The sequence below is a fragment of the Rhinatrema bivittatum genome, chromosome 7 (assembly GCF_901001135.1).
Source record: "Rhinatrema bivittatum chromosome 7, aRhiBiv1.1, whole genome shotgun sequence".
NCBI lineage: Eukaryota > Metazoa > Chordata > Amphibia > Gymnophiona > Rhinatrematidae > Rhinatrema > Rhinatrema bivittatum.
The window spans coordinates 120,304,361-120,327,466 of NC_042621.1; the positions used below are offsets into that span (position 1 = coordinate 120,304,361).

At 43.4% G+C, this 23,106-nt stretch overlaps 1 protein-coding gene across 4 annotated transcripts in view; it reads left to right on the top strand.

Annotated features, from left to right (window-relative positions):
• The window catches only part of ASCC1 (activating signal cointegrator 1 complex subunit 1), a 185,382-nt gene that overhangs the window by 32,317 nt on the left and 129,959 nt on the right, over window positions 1–23,106 (top strand). For 2 of the 4 annotated variants that reach the window (XM_029609028.1, XM_029609031.1), the window contains exons 2-5: window positions 3,191–3,332; window positions 3,953–4,055; window positions 18,096–18,193; window positions 18,281–18,459. In XM_029609028.1, the coding sequence (XP_029464888.1) occupies window positions 3,215–3,332; window positions 3,953–4,055; window positions 18,096–18,193; window positions 18,281–18,459 (498 nt within the window). In that variant the 5' untranslated portion in view covers window positions 3,191–3,214. Of the gene's footprint in view, window positions 1–3,190; window positions 3,333–3,952; window positions 4,056–11,300; window positions 11,544–18,095; window positions 18,194–18,280; window positions 18,460–23,106 lie in introns of those variants that run through there. The other 2 variants (XM_029609030.1, XM_029609032.1) reach the window with 2 other exon arrangements.

Below are 23,106 nucleotides of genomic sequence, written 5' to 3' on the forward strand. Positions count from 1 at the left end.
TGTGTTTTTGCCAGATTTTATGTGCGCCAGCATTTGAAAATTCAGGCGATAATGTCCATAATGGATGGCTATAACTACTGTTATTTGTGTTTGGGTCCCGAACATGACCAGGCAAATTGTGGGACTGCGGTTGCATGTCCCCTAGAGGTCTGTGCCAGAGAGCAGACAAAATAACTCGACTACAGATGGAAAGCGGAGATCAATCAGATATTTCCTCCTCTGGTAGTAGTCACAGTACTAATGGGGCAAAGAGAAAATCTTCTCACACTTCCCCAAGTACAAAGAAGGGAGCCTGGAAACAAAATGCTGCTCAGGTTCGGGAGAGCCAGCAGAGGTGCCGATTGCCTCAAAAGCATAGTCAAGGCATCCAACTCAAGGCACTGGAACAACTAAAAAGAAGCAAGTGTCGAAGCAAAAAATGCACAGCACACCCTGGGGAACAACGTATGGCACAGACAAGATGCACGGTGCTAAAACAGCACATCCTCGGCCACAGCACATGGTGCGAACATGACTCTTACAGTGCACAAGAAACAAAGCACAACAGCATCATCCAGCGCTGAGGAATGTAGCAAATACAGATTGTCTAAAGACAAAGAAAGGAGAAGCCAAGAGGGCTCTGGGACATTCAGAGCTTCTAACATCCATACTAGACTACCATCCTAGTCTAATTCCTCACTCTCTGACATTGCACATACCCAGCGCCAAAAATAACTGTGGCAGAAGATATTTTAAAGATGGCAGTACCTCCACCCAGGCTACCTTTTGGGCACCATCCATCATATGCACCAGAAGAAGAACAGAACTTCGGGAAGCTTCAATCACTATCGGGGACAGAGTGCCGACCGGCTTTCTCCATCGAGGCGTCTCTGGTGACGTCAACACTCTGCATCTTTGCAGTTACAGCGCTATCCTGCTTTCACGGCAGCCAACTATCCAACGGACTCAAAGATGCCTCATCCCCGGTCGAAGAGGACTCTTCTCCACCCAGATTGACAATGGGGCTTAGGACTAATTCATTAACTGGAATGGAAAGGATGGTTTCCAGTATGATATGCTGTCTGAAAGCAGAGGAGGATTCAGAGGGATACATTCGAAATTGACCTTTCCTCGTAGAAGGCATAACAGAAAACAAGCAGAAAACCCCCCAACCAGATAACTTTGAAGATATCTGATTAAGTAGGCTTATCTGGCCATACAGGGCAGATAATTTAAAAACCTAACTGGCTATATTCAAGCATGGCCGATTAGATTTTTACGTCAATTGACTACATGTAGCCGGATAACATTAGGCAAGTATATTCAGCTCAATGTAAGGTACAAGTTATCTTGTTAACTTTAGCTAAATAACTTGCCCACTAACTGGCTTTTTGAACATTACCTCGCTAGTTTCATTAGGCTCCTAAATTTAGGAGCCTGAAAAGTGGGTGGCGTTAGGGCGGGGGAAACAAAGTTGGGAGTTTAGCACTGTCTTTCAAACTAGGTACCTAACTTAGGATCCTAAATCTATCTATCTGTTTATTTATTTGTTTTTATATACCGACATTCGACACGAGTATCACATTGGTTTACATGGTAACTTGAGGGGTAGATTGACAACAGGTCATCTTATCCTTTTACACTGAAACATTATGGAATGACTTAAATTAACAGTATAACATGATTTTAGCTGGTAGTCTAACAGTATAACATAATTATAACTAGTTGTCTGAAACAGTATAACATGAATTTTAACAGATTCTCTTAGCAGTATGGCATGACATTTAGTGAATTGTTTTGATATGATAGTGTGATTTTAAAGTATTATGTTAACGGTACATCATTGCATTTAGTGTTACAATGTTTTGAAGTGGGCTTGATTGGGGCATAGTGGGTATTCGATAAGAGTATTGTGCTTTGTCAGGTTAAATGTGGTTATGATTTGTATCTGTATTGGTGGGGTGATTGTTCGTTGCGTAGGCTTTTTGGAATAGCTAGGTTTTAAGTGCTTTCTTGAAGATCTGTGATGAGGGTTCTGTTCTGAGATTTGATGGTAGTTTGTTCCACAGCGTAGGGCCTGCTATTGAGATTGCGCATGCTCGAGTTGAGGTGAGATGTGCCTGTTTGTTGGAGGGGATGGTGAGTAGTCCGGTGTTTTTGGATCGCAGGTTTCTTTGGGAGGTGTGTGGGGTAAGGCTGTCTGTTAGCCAGTCTGTCGTTTTGTCGTGGATTGATTTGTGTATGAGGGTAAGGGCTTTGTATTGAATTCTGTGGGTTTTCGGGAGCCAGTGGAGGTCTTTTAATATGGGGGTGATGTGTGTGGATCGTTTGCTGTTTGTGATGGATCTGGCTGCCGCATTTTGCAGTAGTTTGAGTAGTCTCAGGGTGGAGGTTGGGAGCCCAAGGAGAATGGAATTACAATAGTCGAGTTTGGAGAATATGAGGATTTGGAGTACTAATCGATAATCTTGGACGAGTAGAAGGAGTTTGATCTTCTTGAGGACTTGAAGTTTGAAGTATCCTTCTTTTATTATTGTGTTGATGTATGTTTTCAGATTGAGAAATCTAGGCAAAGGAACAGCATTCCTAAATTAAGGATCCTGACTTTATGTGAATTTTAAGCTGAAAAATTAGGCTCCTAAGTTTGGCTGAAATTAGGTGCTGAACTTAAGTACCTACCTTAGGAGCCAAAATTTAGAAGCTCAGCTTTATTTTGAATATCGGCCCCTCTGCTCAGATTTGACCTATAAGCTTCTGGGGGCAGGGGCATTGTAAACCTCTGAATGATCACTGAGGGTACTATATATAGTAGAGGGCAATTTTCAATGACGTTTCCTGGGTAAAGCTGTATTTTAATGGGATTTCAAAAATTGCCCACCCCTTATGTGCATATTGTCCACACTGTGTGTACTTTTACCTGCATTTTAGTGGAAAAGTCCCCAGATGGAGGTTAGGTCGAGGAGAAAACAATGCACATACTTTTTGTATTTTCAGAAAAAGTACCCACAGAAAAAGACCGCGGGGGGTGGGATGGGGGGCTTTTCCTGGGGCAGCACAAATACTTTCCCTTTCAAAATTAGTGCAAAGGCCCAGGTAAAAATGTACCCATGGACCTTGCTGTTAAACAGGTCGTATAAAAATGGCCCTCATTCAGACTGATTTGTGTCTGGCTTTTCTTTCTTTCCTTCCTACAATTTGCTAATTGCTGCAGTACTGAGAGAGGATCTGTAACAGCATGGAGGTCTTGCGCCCCACGCTGATTACAATCGGAGGGCGGATTTACAGGAAGAATGTTGTGCAAGAACAGTGCTATCAGAATGAGGAGGAGGAAGAGGAAGGAAGCTTCTACGCAGGTAACAGCAGATACGCGCCCCACCCTGTGCTGTAGTCATGAACGAAGCCCATGGAGAGTGTGCGATTACTTCCTGGCTGTGATGTACATTAGGTGGATGTCCTATAATAGCCCCATAATGAATGTACCTTTTTAGTTTGGTGCATGCAGCCCATGAAATGAGGCAAGAAGGAATGCCAGGGTTGTTTTGAGTCAGAGCAGGTGGCCAAGCTGTCAGTTATACTAAGCCATTGATAATGAATAGAAAAGCTTTATCTTTTTCTTATCTCTAAAGTCTGTTCATACTGCCTCTAGCTTTTCACAACAGACTAAGCAAGAATCAAGGTACCTTAAAAAGCTAGGTAGGAAGAAAATAAAGGAGCACCTTAATTGTCCAATGTGGGGAGTCCCTTGGAAGTAATGTTGGAAACACTGGGCCACTAACTAATTAAGGTGTCTCAGGTTTCTATATCTCTCCTAGATTTAGGTGCATCCAGCTGGTTTCTTTTCTGTCGATTACTGTGTGTTCTGCTAACTGGAAGACACTACATGTAAATGAGAAACAGAAGAGGATTTTCTCCCTTTGCATCCTGTGTAATTTCGGGCAGTTGCTGAGTGTGTTTAATGTGGTGCTCTGCTTAGCAGGTGCTGGGGAGTGCACAGACGAGCCTTGCGATGATGTCCTTGTGGAACAGACGGAGAAGGGTTTCCGGTGCACACTGCCAGTCGCTAGTCCACTTTTCAAGTAAGTCCCTGAGTCTCCAGTGCTATGAGAATCCTGGGAACCTTAGAGACAGCCTTTTTTTTCAGTCTTCTCTTTTTTTTTTTTTTGCTTTTATGTATTGTTGGTAATTATAGAGCTTTGTAGCACAACTTACTATTCCATTATTGAGACCCGCAAACACATCTCTACAATGCTCCTCATTGCTTATTTAATAAATAATGGTTTTCTAGTATATTTAGTACTTGTGAAAGGTGCTGGATTTGATAGTACCGGACAGGTATAGTAAAAGCAGCAGCAGCAGTGCACACTTCCTTCCTGCTCTGCTCTGACCTGACCACCTTTAAGGATGAAAGTCTAATATACGGGCCAATACAGTAAAAAACGTGGGAGAGCGGGCGAGCGCCCCCTCTCCCGGCGTGCGCACAGGACACTCTCCTGTGCGTGCGATACAGTAAGTTAATGTATTTAAATTAGGCCCGGCGGTAAAAAGAGGCGCTAGGGACACTAGCGCGTCCCTAGCGCCTCTTTTTGGGCAGGAGCAGCAGCTGTCAGTGGGTTTGACAGCTGACGCTCAATTTTGCCGGCGTTGGTTCTCGAGCCCACTGATAGCCACGGGCTCGGAAACCGGACGCCGGCAAAATTGAGCGTCCTGTTTTCGGCCCGACAGCCACAGGCCGAATTCAAAATTTTTTTTTTTACTTTTTTTACTCTTCGGGACCTCCGACTTAATATCGCTATGATATTAAGTCGGAGGGTGCACAGAAAAGCAGTTTTTACTGCTTTTCTGTGCACTTTCCCGGTGCCGGAAGAAATTAGCGCCTACCTTTGAGTCGGCGCTAATTTCTGAAAGTAAAATGTGCGGCTTGGCTGCACATTTTACTTACTGAATCGCGCGCGCATACCTAATAGGGCCATCAACATGCATTTGCATGTTGAGGGCGCTATTAGGTGCCGCGGATTGGACGCGCATTTTCCTCCCCTTACTGAATAAGGGGTAAGGGAAAACGCGCGTCCAATTGCAGGCTAACAGTGCACTCCAACGGACTGTTCTGTACTGTATCGGCTTGATAGTTTGTGCAATCTTTGGCTTTGTAACTGAAAGTGCAGATTGATTACAGATATTAGTGGTGGTTTTAGTGACATGCACACCTGTGCCCGGGAATGAAGATGAGATCACTGCCTCATGCCACATAGGCCACTAAATGGCATTCAGATAATGACCTTTGGTCACTACTAGTCTAAACTAGTGAGGAGGCTTGTGAATAAAATGAGAAGCTTAGGAGTGAGTGCCAAGGTGGTGGCCTGGATTGCAAACTGGTTGACGGACAGAAGACAATGTGTGATGGTAAATGGAACTCTCTCTGAAGAGAGAGCGGTTTTAAGTGGTGTACCGCAGGGATCGGTGTTGGGACCGGTCCTTTTCAATATCTTTGTGAGCGACATTGCGGAAGGGATATAAGGTAAGGTATGTCTTTTTGCGGATGACACTAAGATCTGCAACAGAGTGGACACGCCGGAAGGAGTGGAGAGAATGAGACGGGATTTAAGGAAGCTGGAAGAGTGGTCGAAGATATGGCAGCTGAGATTCAATGCCAAGAAGGGCAGAGTCATGCATATGGGGAGTGGAAATCCAAAAGAACTGTATTTGATGGGGGGTAAAGGGGTGTGATAGTGTCTAAACAATCTGAAGTCGGCGAAACAATGTGACAAGGTAATAGCTAAAACCAGAAGAATGCTGGGCTGCATAGAGAGAGGAATATCTAGTAAGAGAAAGGAAGTGATAGTTCCCTTGTACAGGGCCTTGGTGAGGCCTCACCTGGAGTACTGTGTTCAGTTCTGGAGACCATATCTCCAAAGGGACAGAGACAGGATGGAGGCGGTCCAGAGAAGGACGACCAAAAAGATGGATGGTCTTCATAAAATGACTTATGAGGAGAGATTGAAGAACCTAAATATGTGTATCCTGGAGGAGAGGAGGAGCAGGGTTGATATGATACAGACTTTCAGGTACTTGAAAGTTTTAATGATTCATGGTCAACAACAAACCTTTTCCATTGGAAAAAAAATCAGTAGAACTAGGGGTCACGATTTGAAACTCCAGGGAGGAAAACTCAGAACCAATGTTAGGAAGTATTTCTTCATGGAGAGGGTGGTGAATGCCTGGAAAGCCTATCCGGAGGAAGCGGTGAAGACTAAAACTGTGAAGGATTTCAAAGGGGCTGTTAGGATTCGTGGGTATGTGGGCCCTGGGCCAAGGTGAGAGATGGTACCACCCACAGGGAGGAGTTCCGTGAGTCTCACCGTCGGGAGGCGAGGTCTCAGCTGACGTCAGACACAGTTCAAGTCTAGAGTCTTTATTAAAGAGGTAGAGCAGCACTGCCCGCAGAGCGGGGGGTGCAAGAGTAAAGTCACACAGACACAGAGGTGCCACGGGGTCTGTGGAATGGGGGATACCCATGGAGGATACCACCAAATAGTTGGTAAAGGTCCGCAGAGCAGGGTACTCATGGCAGGAGTAGTGATGGTTCCAAGGAAGACCCGGGGAATGGGGCAGGCAGTAATCCTGGGCGTCAGGCCCTCCGAGGAGCAGATAGCCAGAGATGAGGAGAGGGCCCCGGAGGAGCGGGTACTCGGGACATCTCACGCCAAGGAAGCAGGAGCTGGAACGAAGGCGGATTCAGCAATGAGGGAACTCGTTGCCAAGTCGTAGGTAGACAGGGCCAGCCGGCTTAAATGTCCTGGAGGAATGATGTCATCCGGAGGAAAGGTTCCCACTATGAAGTGCTTAAGACTGGCCCTTACGCGCGCCTAAGGGATTCCGAAGGCAAGATGGCAGTCTGCGGCGTCCGTGCCGTCCAGGGAGGCCTGGGAGCAGTAGGCAAGCGGCGATAGCTGGCGGAGGCTGCAAGTCTTCTCAACGGAGTCAAGGCTGTGAAGAAAAGGTGGGCAACAGCGGTTGCAGCCATCTGCAACTGACGGGCGTAACAGGGGCATGGGATAAACACTGTGGATCCATAAAGGCTAGAGGATGGGAATGAAGAAAAAAGTCATGGGGGTGGCTTGCTGGAATGGTGGCTATTACCTGATGATTACTACCTTACTCAATAAGCCTTCACATGGTTAATGCAACTTCAACACTACTCTCTGCTTCAACGGCAAGGGGAAATGTGGAAAAGAGGGTTTGCATTCAGCCAACAACCAACAAGGACTGAACTACACAGTCTGGGTAAACAAATAAGCGTGGGAGTAGCTTTCTTATTGCGGCGGTTACTACCCTAAACCAATTAAGCCTGATACTTCACTTTGAATGCATGTCCAGTGTTACTCTCTGCTTCAACAGCAGGGGGAAATGTGGAAAAGAGGATTTACATTCAGATAACATCCAACAAGGCATTGATCTACAAAGAGACAAAGATGTATCTACAAAGAGACAAAGACAAGATGGAAGCTGTACAGGGAAGGGCGACCAGGAAGGTGGAGGGTCTTCATCGGATGACATACGAGGAGAGATTGAAGAATCTAAATATGTACTCCCTGGAGGAAAGGAGGAGCAGGGGTGATATGATTCAGACTTTCAGATACTTGAAAAACTTTAATGATCCAAAGACAACAACAAACCATTTCCGTCAGAAAAAAATCAGCAGAACCAGAGGTCATGAGCTGAGGCTCCAGGGAGGAAGACTCAGAACCAATGTCAGGAAGTATTTCTTCACGGAAAGGGTGGTGGATGCCTGGAATGCCCTTCCGGAGGAAGTGGTGAAGTCTAAAACCGTGAAGGACTTCAAAGGGGCGTGGGATAAACACTGTGGATTCATCAAGTCTAGAGGACGTGAATAAAGAGGAGGCAGCAAAACACTGCACGGAGCGGCAGTAGCCACAGAGGCATTCACGGAGCGGGATGCCAGTGGTTGGTGTTCCACCTTCACGGAGCGGAAGGATGGAGGGCTGCCTTCTCCAAAAAACAAAAAAAAAAACCAAACAAACAAAAAGAAAAAAAACCCAGGGGTGGGTAAGAGTATGGGGCAGGGGTGTGGCCAGCTTGTTACAGTGGTTGCTACCCCTAATTGAGCTGGATGTTCACTTGGATGCAGATACGGCGCTGCTCTCTACATTGGTGGTGGGGTGGAGGGGACTTAGGGCTGGAGGGTACTGGAAGCCAATAGTAACAGGTGGGAGAGAGAAAAAGGGAAAACAAAATGGATAAAGTGCGTAGCTTGCTGGGCAGACTGGATGGGCCGTTTGGTCTTCTTCTGCCATCATTTCTATGTTTCTATGATCTGTGCAGTCTGGGTAAACTAGCATCGGGGTAACTTGCTTGATGCGGCGGTTACTACCCTTAACTATTAAGCCTTATGCTTCACATTTGATGCAACTCCAACATTACTCTCTGCATCAATGGCAGGGGGTGGCAGGGGGTGGCAGGAAATTCAAATCAAACAGTTACCAACAAGGGCCCTGAACTTGGTGTCGGCGAAACAGATAAGTATGGGAAAATATGTGTGGGAGCTTGCTGGGCAGACTGGATGGGTTGTTTGGTCTTTTTCTGCCGTCATTTCTATGTTTCTATGGAACTGGTGATTATAGATGTGAAAGGCTGGTATCCTTGTGTCCATCCCCTGAGACAGACAGTTCCATTACCCTTGAACCCACAATAGCCTTTGTAAAATCCATCCTGGGGCACTATCTTACTGCATAATTTATTCCCTTAAGTATGTCATCATCTTTGCAATAGTCTTTCTGGCAGGTCAGCTGCAGCCAGGTCTGTCTGGTGGGCAGCATAGAATGAGTAGTAACCTTATTTAGTTCACACCCATACTCATTTCCTCTCTTGTCTAACCGCAAGACTGGATTTTCAGAAGGCATTTGACAAAGTCTCTCATAGGAGCCTTCTAAGAAAACGGAAAAGTCATGGGATAAGAGGTGATGTCTTTTTGTGGATTGCAAACTGGCTAAAAGGCAGGAAACAGAGAGTTGGATTAAATGGTCTGTTTTCATAGTGGAAAAAGGTAAACAGTGGAGTAACCTCAGGGATCTGTACTTGGACCGGTGCTTTTCAATATATATATAAATGATCTGGAAAAGGGTGCGACGAGAGAGGTGATCAGATTTGCAGATGACACAATTATTCAGAGTAGTTAAATCACAAGTGGATTGTGATAAATTGCAGGAGGACCTTGTGGGACTGGAAGATTGGGTGTCCAAATGGCAGATGAAATTTAATGTGAACAAGTGCAAGGTGATGCATATAGGGAAAAATAACCTATGCTGTAGTTACATGATGTTAGGGTCCATATTAAGAGCTACCACCCAGGAAAGATATCTAGACATCGTAGTGCATAATACATTGAAATCGTCGGCTCAGTGTGCTGTGGCAGTCAAAAAAGCAAACAGAATGTTAGGAATTATTAGGAAGGGAATGGCAAATAAAACAGTGGATGTCATAATGCCTCTGTATTGCTCCATAATCAGACCGCTCCTTGAATACCATGTGCAATTCTGGTCACTGCATCTGCACTGGAGAAACTACAGAGAAGGGCGACCAAAATGTTAAAGGGCATGAAATGGCTCCCCTATGAGAAAAGCTAGAGGTTAGGGCTGTTCAGCTTGGAGAAGAGACTGCTGAGGGGGGATATGATAGAAGTCAACAAAATCTTGAAAGGATTTGAATGGGTAAATGTGGATCAGTTATTTACTCTTTCATATTATAGAATGACTAGGGAACACTGCATGAAGTTAGCAAGTAGCACATTTAAAACAAATTGGAGAAAATTATTTTTCAATCAACGCACACTTAGGCTCTGGAATTCATTGCCAGAGGATGTGGTTAAGGCAGTTAGTGTTGTTGGGTTTAAGAAAAGTTTGGATAAGTTCTGGAGAAGAAGTCCATAAACTGCTATTAATCAATAAGGAATAGCCACTGTTTGTTACAAGCATTAGTAGCTTGGGATCTATTTAATGTTTGGGTACTAACCAGGTACTTGTGATTTGGATTGACCACTGCTGGAAACAGGTTACTGGAATTAATGGACCCTTAGTCTGACCCAGTGTGGCATATCTTATGTTCTTATGTTCTTAAATGCTTGAACATCTGGCCTTCTGGAAGTACTCTACCAAACTGGCTGGTCTCTAAACAGCTGTAGCTTTATTTACATAATTGAAAAATTAACAGATGTCAAGAATAAATATCATATATCATGTTATATTTCTATATATAGTGGTCAGGCTCCACTCTTCTGGTTTCTCTCGCTATTGATCCTACACACAGTCTGATCCATTGTTTACTACTAGTTCTACACAACCTGCCAGATAGACCCTGCCAGCTCCTTCATTTGTAGAATCTTATATGTTTATCTACCCAGTATGGTAGAGTTTGGAGGAAAAAGGTCACAAAAGAAGTGAGATCTTACAAGTGCCCATGCTCTATGGCTGGCAGCTGGGATATATCCTTAGCAGTGTGATTAGGAAAAACTGGATGGACCAGTTCTCCCTCTACTATGTTACCAAGGGGACAATAATCAAAATCGCCTGCATTGGCGCGCACTCTGTAGGCACTTTTATCCAATAAAGTAAAACTTCACACAGTCTTTTGCTTTGATTATTGCTCCCAGTAAAATTACTCACAGAGATGGTGCTTGCTTTCTGTAGTTAGGTTTTCAATTGGAAACAATACTACTGAGGTTTCAGTAATCGAATCAATACGCATTGTTCCTCTCTCCTCCCCTGGGCATGCCCCTCCAGAATCTGATGGTAAAATATGTGCATTATTGAACAAGATGCATACTTATACCTGCAGACAGGTTGGGATGTATTCAGAGCCCTCACCTCCATGGGTACAATATGTTTTTACAAGTGGAAAGGGCTTTGAATATTGCCCTCTGTGTTTCTAACATGCAGCTTTAAAAATTCTGATAACTATACATTCACTACAATGGACTGGATGGGAAAGATGTTTTGCTTTATTTTTCACGTGTCAGGTGGAGTTTTGTCAGATTGCTATAGGCAGTAGTTTTATGCATGTGATGTGAGAGCTGGGAAGATAAATGGAATAGATATTGGGTTTTTGTGCCTTAAGACAGAGCTTCTCAATCACTGTGTCACGGCACACTGGTACTCCGCAGCCACACCCATGCTGTGCTGTGGTAATCTCCCTTCCCTCCTCCTTTCTCCACTGTAATGTTGCACTGCAGCAGGGGTATTAGCCCAAGGCACATGGGACCCATTTCCCAAGTCTCAGTGGCCCCGCTATTTTTTTTTTTTCAATCCCAGCTGGGCCTGGGCTGAAGAAAGAAGGCTGCTGAATGGGCCTGGGTCACGCGGCTGAAAAAAGAAGGTTCCCAGTTGCGTCTGGGCTGCACGGCCAAAGAGAAAACATTGCTGTGTTGGGCTGGGGCCGTGCGACCAAAGAGAGAATGTCGATCCACACCATGGATGAGAGGTGGCTGCGGCATGGCCAAAGAGAAGAGACTGCTGCTGCAGCAAAATGCACATTCTGGGGAAGAGAGAGACTGAGTGAGTATGAACAATAACGTATGTGAGTGGTTATGTGAGTACAGACTGTGTGCAAGAAGTGTGTTTGTGAGCAATAACATGTACAATTTTGTGTGTGTGTGAGCAATAGCATGTGTGATGCTGCATGCACATCCTAGGGGGAGAGAGAGAGAGCGAGAGCATGCAAGAACATATAGGGAGATACAACAAGAGAGATTGTCTTGTGTGTGTGTATGTCTGTGAGAGAGGGAGAACATGAGAGATAGAGATTGGGAGCTTGCTTGTGTATGTGTGAGAGCCATTGTGAAAGAGAGATTGGGAGCCTGCTTGTGTGTGTGTGTGTGTGTGTGAGAGAGAGAGAAAGATTGGGAGCCTGCATGTGTATGTGTGCCTGTGTGAGAGAGAGAGAGAAAGATTGGGAGCCAGCTTGTGTGTGTGTGTGTATGTGTGCCTGTGTGAGAGAGAGAGAGAAAGATTGGGAGCCTGCTTGTGTGTGTGTGTGTGTGTGTGTGTGTGCGCGCCTGTGTGTGAGAGAGAGAGAGATTGGGAGCCTATTTGTGTGTGTGTGCGCGTGCGTGCCTGTGAGAGAAAGAGAAAGATTGGGAGCCTGCTTATGTGTGTGTGCGTGCCTGTGTGAGAGAGAGAGAGATTGGGAGCCCGCGTGTGTGTGCGTGCCTGTGAGAGAGCGAGAGATTGGGAGCCTGCTTGTGTGTGTGTGCCTGTGTGAGAGAGAGAGAGATTGGGAGCCTGCTTGTGTGTGTGTGCCTGTGAGAGAGAGAGAGATTGGGAGCCTGCTTGTGTGTGTGTGCCTGTGAGAGAGAGAGATTGGGAGCCTGCTTTGTGTGTGTGTGTGTGTGTGCACGCCTGCGAGAGAGATTGGGAGCCTGCTTGTGTGTGTGTGCCTGTGTGAGAGAGAGAGATTGGGAGCCTGCTTGTGTGTGTGTGTAAGAACATAAGAACATGCCCAGCATCCTGTTTCCAACAGTGGCCAATCCAGGCCATAAGAACCTGGCAAGTACCCAAACACCAAGAAGATCCCATGCTAGTGATGCAATTAATAGCAGTGGCTATTCCCTAAGTCTGTTCCATGTTACTGTTGCTAGTAATAGCAGTGGCTATTTTCTAAGTCAACTTAATTAATAGCAGGTAATGGACTTCTTCTCCAAGAACTTATCCAATCCTTTTTTAAACACAGCTACACTAACTACACTAACCACATCCTCTGGCAACAAATTCCAGAGTTTAATTGTGCATTTAGTGAAAAAGAACTTTCTCCGATTAGTTTTAAATGTGCCACATGCTAACTTCATGGAGTGCCCCCTAGTTTTCTATTATCTGAAAGAAGAAATAACCGATTCACATCTACCTGTTCTAGACCTCTCATGATTTTAAACACCTCTATCATATCCCCCCCTCAGCCATCTCTTCTCCAAGCTAAACAGCCCTAACCTCTTCAGCCTTTCCTCATAGAGGAGCTGTTCCATTCCCCTTATCATTTTGGTCGCCCTTCTCTGTACCTTCTCCGTCGCAACTATATCTTTTTTGAGATGTGGCGACCAGAATTGTACACAGTATTCAAGGTGTGGTCTCACCATGGAGCGATGCAGAGGCATTATGACATTTTCCGTTTTATTCACCATTCCCTTTCTAATAATTCCCAACATTCTGTTTGCTTTTTTGACTGCCGCAGCACACTGAACCGACAATTTCAATGTGTTATCCACTATGACATCTAGATCTCTTTCTTGGGTTGTAGCACCTAATATGGAACCTAACATTGTGTAACTATAGCATGGGTTATTTTTCCCTATATGCATCACCTTGCACTTATCCACATTACATTTCATCTGCCATTTTGATGCCCAATTTTCCAATCTCACAAGGTCTTCCTGCAATTTATCACAATCTGCTTGTGATTTAACTACTCTGAACAATTTTGTATCATCTGCAAATTTGATTACCTCACTCGTCATATTTCTTTCCAGATTATTTATAAATATATTGAAAAGTAAGGGTCCCAATATAGATCCCTGAGGCACTCCACTGCCCACTCCCTTCCACTGAAGAAATTGTCCATTTAATCCTACTCTCTGTTTCCTGTCTTTTAGCCAGTTTGCAATCCACGAAAGGACATCGACACCTATCCCATGACTTTTTACTTTTCCTAGAAGACTCTCATGAGGAACTTTGTCAAACGTCTTATGAAAATCCAAGTACACTACATCTATGGGTTCACCTTTATCCACATGTTTATTAACTCCTTCAAAAAAGTGAAGCAGATTTGTGAGGCAAGACTTGCCTTGGGTAAAGCTATGCTGACTTTGTTCCATTAAACCATGTCTTTCTATATGTTCTGTGATTTTGATATTTAGAACACTTTCCACTATTTTTCCTGGCACTGAAGTCAGGCTAACTGGTCTGTAGTTTCCTGGATTGCCCCTGGAGCCCTTTTTAAATATTGGGGTTACATTAGCTATCCTCCAGTCTTCAGGTACAGTGGATGATTTTAATGATAGGTTACAAATTTTTACTAATAGGTCTGAAATTTCATTTTTTAATTCCTTCAGAACCCTGGGGTGTATACCATCTGGTCCAGGTGATTTACTACTCTTAAGTTTGTGTGCCTGGGAGAGAGAGAGAGAGAGAGAGAGAGAGATTGGGGAACCTGCTTGTGTGTATATGTGCCTGAAAGTGAGAGAGAGAGATTGGGAGGCCTGCTTGTAAGTGTGCCTGTAAGAGAGAGAGAGATTGGGAGCCTGCCTGTGAGAGAGAGAGATTGGGAGCCCATTTGTGTGTGTGCCTGTGTATGTGAGAGAGAGAGATTGGGAGACTGCTTATGTGTGTGTGTGCATTTGTGTGAGATAGATTGGGAGCCTGCTTGTGTGAGAAAGAGAGAGATTGGGAGCCTGTGTGTGTGTGTGTCTGTGTGAGAGCCTGTGTGTGTGAGAAAGAGGGAGTGTGTGAGAGCATAGGCATGTATAAGAGAGGGAGTATGTGAGAGTCTTTGTGTTATTGTGTATTTGTGAGAAAGGGAGAAAATCTACGACAATCTCAGCATGACTGGAAATCAAAAGATCCCAGGTATGGCGAGCAGGAGTTTTAAAAATACTTATTTTAATTATTGAGTGGTGTTTGATATTTCTGCTATTTTGAAATATTTTGTTGGTGTTTTGAGAAATTTATAACAAGTTGTTTTTTTTGTTTGTTTTTTTTTAAATTATTGGATGTTTGATGTTTTAACATTTATTTATTTATTTTATTATCTTACCTGTTTTGCCTCACTCCGAACTGGTCCGAGTACCCTATAGTATGTGTTTCAAGAATAGGCCATAAAGGGGATTTCTAGTGCCTGAAGACTAGAGGGTGACTAATGTTACCCCGATCTTTGAAGAAGGCTCCAGGGGTAATCCAGGAACTACAGACCAATGAGTCTGACTTCAGTGCCAGGAAAAATCGTGGAAAGTAATCTAAAGAGCAAAGTCGCAGAACATATAGAAAGACACACAGCCAGCATGGCTTTACAGAAGGGAAATAGTGCCTTACCAGTCTGCTACATTTTTTTGAAGGAGTTAATAAACATGTGGATAATTGTAATCCAGTGGATGCAGTGGATTTTGAATTACAGGAAGCGATTGACAAAGTGCCCCATAAGAAACTTGTGAGAAAATTAAAAAGTCATGGGATAAGAGGCAACATCATTTTGTGGACTGCAAACTGATTAAAAGGTAGGAAACAGAAAGTAGGACTAAATGGTTGTTTTTCTCAATGTAGAAGGGTAAACCGTGGAGTGCCTCATGGATCTGTACTGGGACCGGTGCTTTTAATACTGTATATGTATACATGATCTGGAAAAGGAACAGGTGAAGTTATCAGATATGTAGACTATAGAAAATTATTCCGAATTGTTAAATCCCAAGAGGATTGTGAAAAATTACAGGAGGATCTTGTGAAACTGGAAGACTGGGCATTTAAAATGGCAGATGAAATTTAATGTGGATAAGTGCAAAGTGATGCACGTAGGGAAAAGTAACCCACACTGTATTACACAATGTTAGGTTCCATATTAGGAGTTGCTGCTCAGCCAAAGGTCCTGGGTGTCATAGAGGACAACGCTTTGAAATCCTCTGTTCAGTGTGTGGTGGTGGTCAAAAAAGCAAATAGAATACTAGTATGTATTAGGAAAGGAATGGAGAATAAAACGGTGATTGTCATAATGTCCCGTATCGCTCCATGGTGAAACCGCACTATAGTACTGTGTGTGCGGTTCTGGTCGCTGCATCTCAGGAAAGATATAGTTGCATTGGAAATGGTACAGGGGTGATAAAGAGGCTGAATCAGTTCCCCTATGATAAAAGGCTAAAGAAGTTGGGTCTGTACAGCTTGGAGGGGAGACATCTGAGGGGGGAATATGATATATGTCTATAAAATCATGACTAGTTCTCCTGGGTGGCAAGAGAGGATGTGCAGCGTCTGCTGTCCTAGCTGTTCCCTTTCTTACCTGGTTTCCTGCTTGAGATGTCCTCCAAGCGAAAGGGGAAGGTTAGGGTTTTCCCTCTGGACCCTCTTTCCCCCATCTGGACAAAAGTCATCTATCATCCGCTTCATGTCCTCACCAGCAGTGGTGGGAACCGAGGAGTCTGATGTGCGGCCCAGTGAGGAAGAGCCACAATTGCCTGCAGAAGTGGCGTCCCTCAGTCCAGATCTTCGCAAGCTTCCGGCGCACAGAGATCTTCCAGAGAGTGGTTTTGCGGCGCCCAGCAATGATGTGCTGTGTGCGTCTGCGGTGGAGGGGGGAGGCATCTTTCTGAGTTTCACCAGCTGGATTGGCTCCATCTTCCCTGCCCGACAGGATTTTCTTTGGATGGACCACCGAAGCCATCCTGGCGACGGGATAGTTGGGTCTGGGGCCGGTGTTGGGAACTTCCCTGCTTTCCTCATCCCTGGAAGCTGTGGTCATTGAAGGCAGTGAGCTCTTTGCTGTTCCATCTCATCCTGAGGCGATGACCCTTGAGGCTTTGAAGGACTTAGTGGCCGGCTTCGGGAGTTCCCTTAAGCTGGACCTTTTTTGTTCCACTTACGATAAAAGAATGTCTGACCTGCAGGAACAAGTTAACTCCACTATTTCTAGATTTTCTAAAGTTGAAGACATGTTACAAACTATCCAGGAATTTAATGTTGCTACTGTGATAGATCGCATGGCCCCATTCGAAGGGTATTGAATTTTTAGAAAATAACGTGAAACATCTTAATTTGCCTTTTTTAAATTTCTCCAAAGTTGTTGGGGAAATTCCTTTTTCAACGCTGAAGAGGTTTTTTTTCAGGATGTTTTAGGTTTTTTGTCTGAAAATATGCCATCTATTAATTCATCTTTTCTTCCTGAAAGGAAAATTCCAGGGCTGCCAGTTAACACTGAATTTCAAGATAATTTGTCTAATTTTCTTGAAAATTCTTCATTGGAGGTTTTAGATAGGAACACTTTATTAGTTTCCTTTATTTCAACGTAGATTTAAATAATGTAATGCAAAATTATTTCAGGAAATTTCCTATTCTATTTTTTTGGTCAACTTGTGCGGATTTTCTCTGACCTTACTCATGCAACTCAGGTTAAGAAAAAAGGTTTTTTATCTTTTCGGCAGGAAATTATTTCCCTTGGGTTTTCTTTGTTCTTCGTTACCCCTGTAAATGTGTCATTAAAAAGGGGGATGAAAGTTTTATCTTTTTCCTACCTGAGCAGTTAAACTATTTTATAGAGGGCCTAGGCCGCTTACTTCCTCCCCTGTACCTCAAGTATCTTAGAGCTATGTTATTGCCCTTTCTCATTACGGTAATCTTTAGTATATTCCCTTAGTTACTTCTCTCCTCTCTCCAGCTTCTTTTTCTCTCTGCTTTGAAGTGGATATTTTCATTGTAATTGTTAAATTTTATTAGTGGTTTTTTTTTCTTATTTTGATTTCTATTGTTGGAATAAATGTGCTTCTGTAACAAGCAATTTATTTTGTTTGTAATCTAAAAATCTTATAAAAAAATCATGAGTAGAATAGAATGGGTATGTAAATTATTATATACTATTTAAACAAAAAAGTTATCTGTCTAAATGGCACAATTAGCATATTCAGCCACTTAACCCGGCAAAATTATAGCCGAATAACTACTTATCCAGCTATAATTTATCCAGATTTTATTTATTTGTTGAATTTATATTCCACTTTTTCGCACTTCAAAGCAGATTACATTCAGGTGCTATTATTAAGGGGGCATTACGGGGAGGAGTTGAGTTATCTGGCTAACTTAGTTAAATATAGCATATAACCGGTTAAGTTATCTGGCATTGCGTGGACCTTCCCCTGACTTCACGAGGCCAAAAAAATCCCCGACTGGAGCAGGGTCAGCACTTATCTGCTCCCAGCGAGGTACCGACTTGTTGCTGTTTAATGAATCATTTCCTTATCGTTGCATCAGTTGTCTTTTCTGACAAGAAGTTTGTTAAACAGAGGAGATGAGTGTATGGTTGGTTTACTGTATTCAGAACTGTTACTCTTATTTCTGTCATAATGTTTGTCTTCTTCCTTGAAGATACATAATTGGCAAAAAAGGAGAAACTAGGAGGAAGCTGGAATCAGAGACGAGGACTTCCATCAGCATTCCCAAGCCTGGGATGGAGGGAGATATTGGTACAGTATAATATACGTCATTGGCAAATTCTGCCACTGTATTTTACTGTGTTCTACTACTAAAGCGTCTATCTTGTTTATCTGCAGTGATTACAGGACAACAGCACAGTGGTGTCATTTCAGCACGCACCCGGATTGAGGTACTGGTGGAGACGTTTCGGAAAAAGCAGCCCTTCACACACTTTCTGTCCTTCCCACTCAACCAGCCAGAGATCCAGGAGCGCTTCCTACAGTTCAAAGAAGATGTTCTGGAGAAATTTTCAAAGGTAGGAGGACTGTTAGTGCATATCAAAAGAGGCAAGCAGTGCAGATTTCTCCGACGCAGTTCCTGTCACAGAATAGGGACTGTACAAGCAGTTTTCTCATTGCTAGGGAGGGAATGTGGTATGTGGCTATTCCCAAACTCTTCTCTGTGCAACTTGTTGGTGATTTGCACCAGCATTAACACAGATGGGAATGTAATTACAACATATCCAGAAGTGAGTCAACCCTGCATGTCCTCCTCACACTGGGATTAATCACGTCCTGCCTTTAAAGGGGGAGAACCCTGCTGACATTGGTACAATCAGAGAGGCTTTATATGACAGGCACAATGCCACCTTCTGCCCTGTTCCGATTTAATGGTTTCCTTTCTTGTAAAGCTCTCTCATAAGTGCATACATGCCACTTATGCACTAAATAAATGCTCTGAGTATATTTATTTATTAAAATATCTATTATCTGCATAATATATCAATGCTAAGCGGAGTACAGACATTCATAATGTAATCTTAAAATGCAAATTAAAACCATTAGAAACACCACAGCAAGGGCTAAAATTAGAATCAGATTTATGTCTGAATAATTTTGCCAAATATTTCTCCCAAAATATTTAAAATATTTGCCAAGATTTAGCTAATAACTTTGAGGTCCATATTTAGTCATTATCCGGCTAACAAAATTAGACGGATAACCTTATCCAGCTAACTTTGGAAATATAGTCAATAGAGCAGCCGGCACTATTAAATAAGCCAGCTGTCTTAAAATTATCTGGCTAACTTTACGATAGCTCTTTGGTGAAACCAGACTTAGCCAGCTATGTTAGCCAGCTAACTTTAAATATTGGAGTTAGGGGCATTCCAGAGGCATAACCAGCTTTCTTAGTTGGCTAAAATGTAGCCAGCTAACGTATTGGCCAGCTAGAATTTAGCGGGATAAATGCCCAGATCTTCATTTAGCTGCATAACATCTGAGTTATCGGGCTAAATGCTTTTGAATATGGACCTCTTTCAGTTTTACCCAAATAAGAATTTCCATTTAAATAATGTTGTGGGGACTTTTTTTTAGCAGGTCAGCTATGAGGAAGTCAAGAATATCTTGAATGTTCGAAAACCTACAACCTGCCTGTTGGATCTATGTCCATCCTGGCTCTTAAAATCCATTAAGAACCAGAATGGACATATCTTAGTTGATTCAGTCCTGCAGATTATAAACTTGTCATTGGCCAAAGGGATTATGCCAGAATCTTTGAAAGAGCTAGGGTATGTCCTCTTTTAAAAAAGCAAACCTTTTTTTGGATTTCAGTAACCCAGAAAATTACAGGCCGGTTTCAGACCTTCTTTTTCTGAGCAAATTTATTGAAAGAGTAGTAGCTGATCAGCTTCAGAAATTACAAAATCATTCTTCCTGACTGGATGTATTTCAGTCTGGCTTTAGGCCAGATTACAGAACACAGACAGTCTTTGTTGACTTAATGAATGAGCTTCATCATGAAATGGATAGAGGTAATGCAGTTTTGTTAATTTTATCAACTGCATTTGATATTGTGATGTACAACAGGGGTGGGCAAATTATGGTCTGCTGGCCAAATCCGCCCCATCAATGCCTTTCTTCGGCCTTTCAAGCTCTTATAAACATTGTATTATATGCGGCCCACCAATGCTCAGACCTGTCTGCCTGAGTGCCAGATTTTTGTCTTTGATAACATGATGTCAGCCTTTAATGACATCAGGTAGGCAGGTCTGAGCATTGGCGCACCATCTTGGAGGTAATGTACTCCTACTATGCGTGACGTGCTGGAAAGGTTCCCATCCTCAACAACGAGACAGGCTCTGTGTGGCGGTCCTGTGTTATGCACTGGTGAGTCGTTGTCGTCGTCCCCCCGTCCCCCCCCCCCACCAGCAAGGAGAAGCCCTGAGCCAGCAGTGGGCCTGATGGTGACCTGCCGGTGGGCTTCCAGCAGGTAGAAGACAACAATGATGATAATGTCCTGGGAAGGAGGGGTAAGTCATGACAGTAGTAACTCAAAGGGAAGGGAATGAAAGGGGAGTAGCAGGATTGAGGTGAGGATGGTGAATGACTGAGAGGGAAGGGAGTGAGCGGGAGGGAGAGGGTGAGTGATTGAGAGGGAAGGGAGTGGGTGAGTGACTGAGAAGGGGTGAGAATGAGGGAATGGAAGTGGGTGAGTGGGAATGAGTACTGGAGGAGGAAGGGAAGGGGATTGAATGGGAAGGGTGAGTGATGGGGAGTGAGTGACTGAGAAGGAAGGGAGTGATTGGAGAGAGTGAGTGACTGAGGGATGAGTAGGAGTGAGGGAGTGAGTGACAGGGAAGGGGCGAGGATGAGGGAATGCAAGGGAGTGAAGGGTGAGTGACATAAGGGAAGGAAGGGAATGACTGACAGGAAAGGATTAAGTGGGAGGGTGACTGATGGAGGTGGGGGGGAGTGACAAGGAAGGGAAAGACTGCCAGAAGGGGATTAAGTGGGATGGTGGGTGATGGATGAAGTGACTGAGAAAGCAAGGGAGGAGAGACAAGGAAGAGAAGGGAGTGATGGGAGGGAGGAGAGTAAGTGACTGAGGGGTAAGAAGAGGGTGAATGGGAGGGAGGGGTGAGTGACATGGATAAGTGGGAGTGCGTGGCAGAGGGGAGGGAAGAAGGTTGAGTGGGAGGGTGAATGATTGATTGAGAATGAAGAGAAGGGGTTGAGTGAATGGGGGTAGGAGTGACTGAGAGTCAAGGGAAGGGGTGAGTGGAGATGGGTAAGAAGGGTGAGAAGGTGAATGAAAGGTGAGAGAGAGGGAAGGGGGAGGGGGAGGGAGGAAGAAGGGAGTGAAGAAGAGAAGGTAGAAGGGTGTGTGAGAGTGTCTGAGAATGAACAGGTGTATATGAGAGAGAGGGGAGGAAGTTTGTTTATTCCCATCTCCTTCCACTAATCCACTACAATCTCAGGGTGACTGGAAATCAAAAGTTCCCAGGTATGGAGAGCGGGGAATCTCTTTATCCTTAGTTTTAATTATTGGATATTTGATATGTCTGCTGTTTTGAAATATTCAATTGATGTTGGGGAAATATTTTACATTTTTTTTTATTCGTATTCTTCTTAATTATTAGATGTTCTATTTGTCATCTGATTTGAAATATTCTTTTTATCGGTATGGTTTATTCATTGTTAGGATTGATGATTATATTTCTTGGGTTTTGTTTTGTTTTTTTTATGAGGAATGATATTTCTGTTCTTGCATTGTTGCACTGCACATGAGTCTTTCTTGTAGAGGTTTCCAGTTCATTTGTTTTTTGTTTGCACCTTTCTGTTTATACTTTATGGTCTTTTTATTCTTATTTGGTGAGAGTCTATCTGTGTTCTGCTAGATGGGAAAATGCCTTGTATCTCTTGCCCTTAAAATGTATCTCTGTTGGGTTGAAGGTTTTGCTGATTTAGGTAGAGACTGGGATCCATGATTACCAGGGCTCCTCAGGCACTAAAAATGGTGATTCTTAAGCCTGTTGGATAGTGAAATACTTGCAGTTAAGTGCTAGGGGTTTGATTGTCATGCTAAGGAGCTCCAAAGGGGACACCCCTGGCCCCTGTTGCCATCGATAACTGGTAATATGGCCCCAGCAAAAAAAAGTTTGCCTACCCCTGATATACAACATCCTTTGAAATAACCTAATTGACCTGGGTCTAGGAGGTTCTGTTCTAAAATTTGCGGCTTTAGGAAACTCATGTTCACATTTGTGGCCTCTGGTGTGGAGTCTCAGAGGGCTCTGTTAGCTCCTCTGTGGATGTATGTACTGTATACATTCCCCATATACTGTCTCAATAGTACCAAGCACTACCAGATATTAGGGAATCGCTGAAAATGACAACCTCTTAAAAAAATACCAACAGTATTCCCTTTATGTTATTATACTAATTCAAGACGCTTCTTTTGACCATCATAATAGGCATCATAGTTCAATAAAGGGTCTCTTTATTGCTCAGCCTTATCTATAATCATTGGTCAGTAAATACTGTGGTTTGTTTTTTTTTAATTTTTTTCTTTTTGCATGTGTCAGCAACCACTATAATTAGTTAAAACGACGTTAAGCTTTACTTATCTTGATATTTTTCTTCACCCATGTGAATACTTGCTGATGCCAATGCTCATTTTACTGGTGCCAAAATGCCCAACACGGGGCCGTGTTTCGGACAAAAAAGTCTTTTTTTCAAGGGCTTATTTTCTTGCAACCGGCATATAACTTCATGGCGTTTATCGGAAGAGAAGCATCAAAGAAACACCGATAAATGCCATGAAGTTATATGCCGGTCGCAAGAAAATAAGCCCTTGAAAAAGGGCTTTTTTATCCGAAACACGACCCCGTGTTGGGCATTTTGGCACCAGTAAAATGAGCATTGGCATCAGCAAGTATTCACATGGGTGAAGAAAAATATCAAGATAAGTAAAGCTTAACGACGTTTTAACTAATTATAGTGGTTGTTGACACATGCAAAAAGAAAACATTTTTTTTTAAAAAACCACAGTATTTACTGACCAATGATTATAGATAAGGCTGAGCAATAAAGAGACCCTTTATTGAACTATGATGCCTATTATGATGGTCAAAAGAAGCGTCTTGAATTAGTATAATAACATAAAGGGAATACATTCCCCA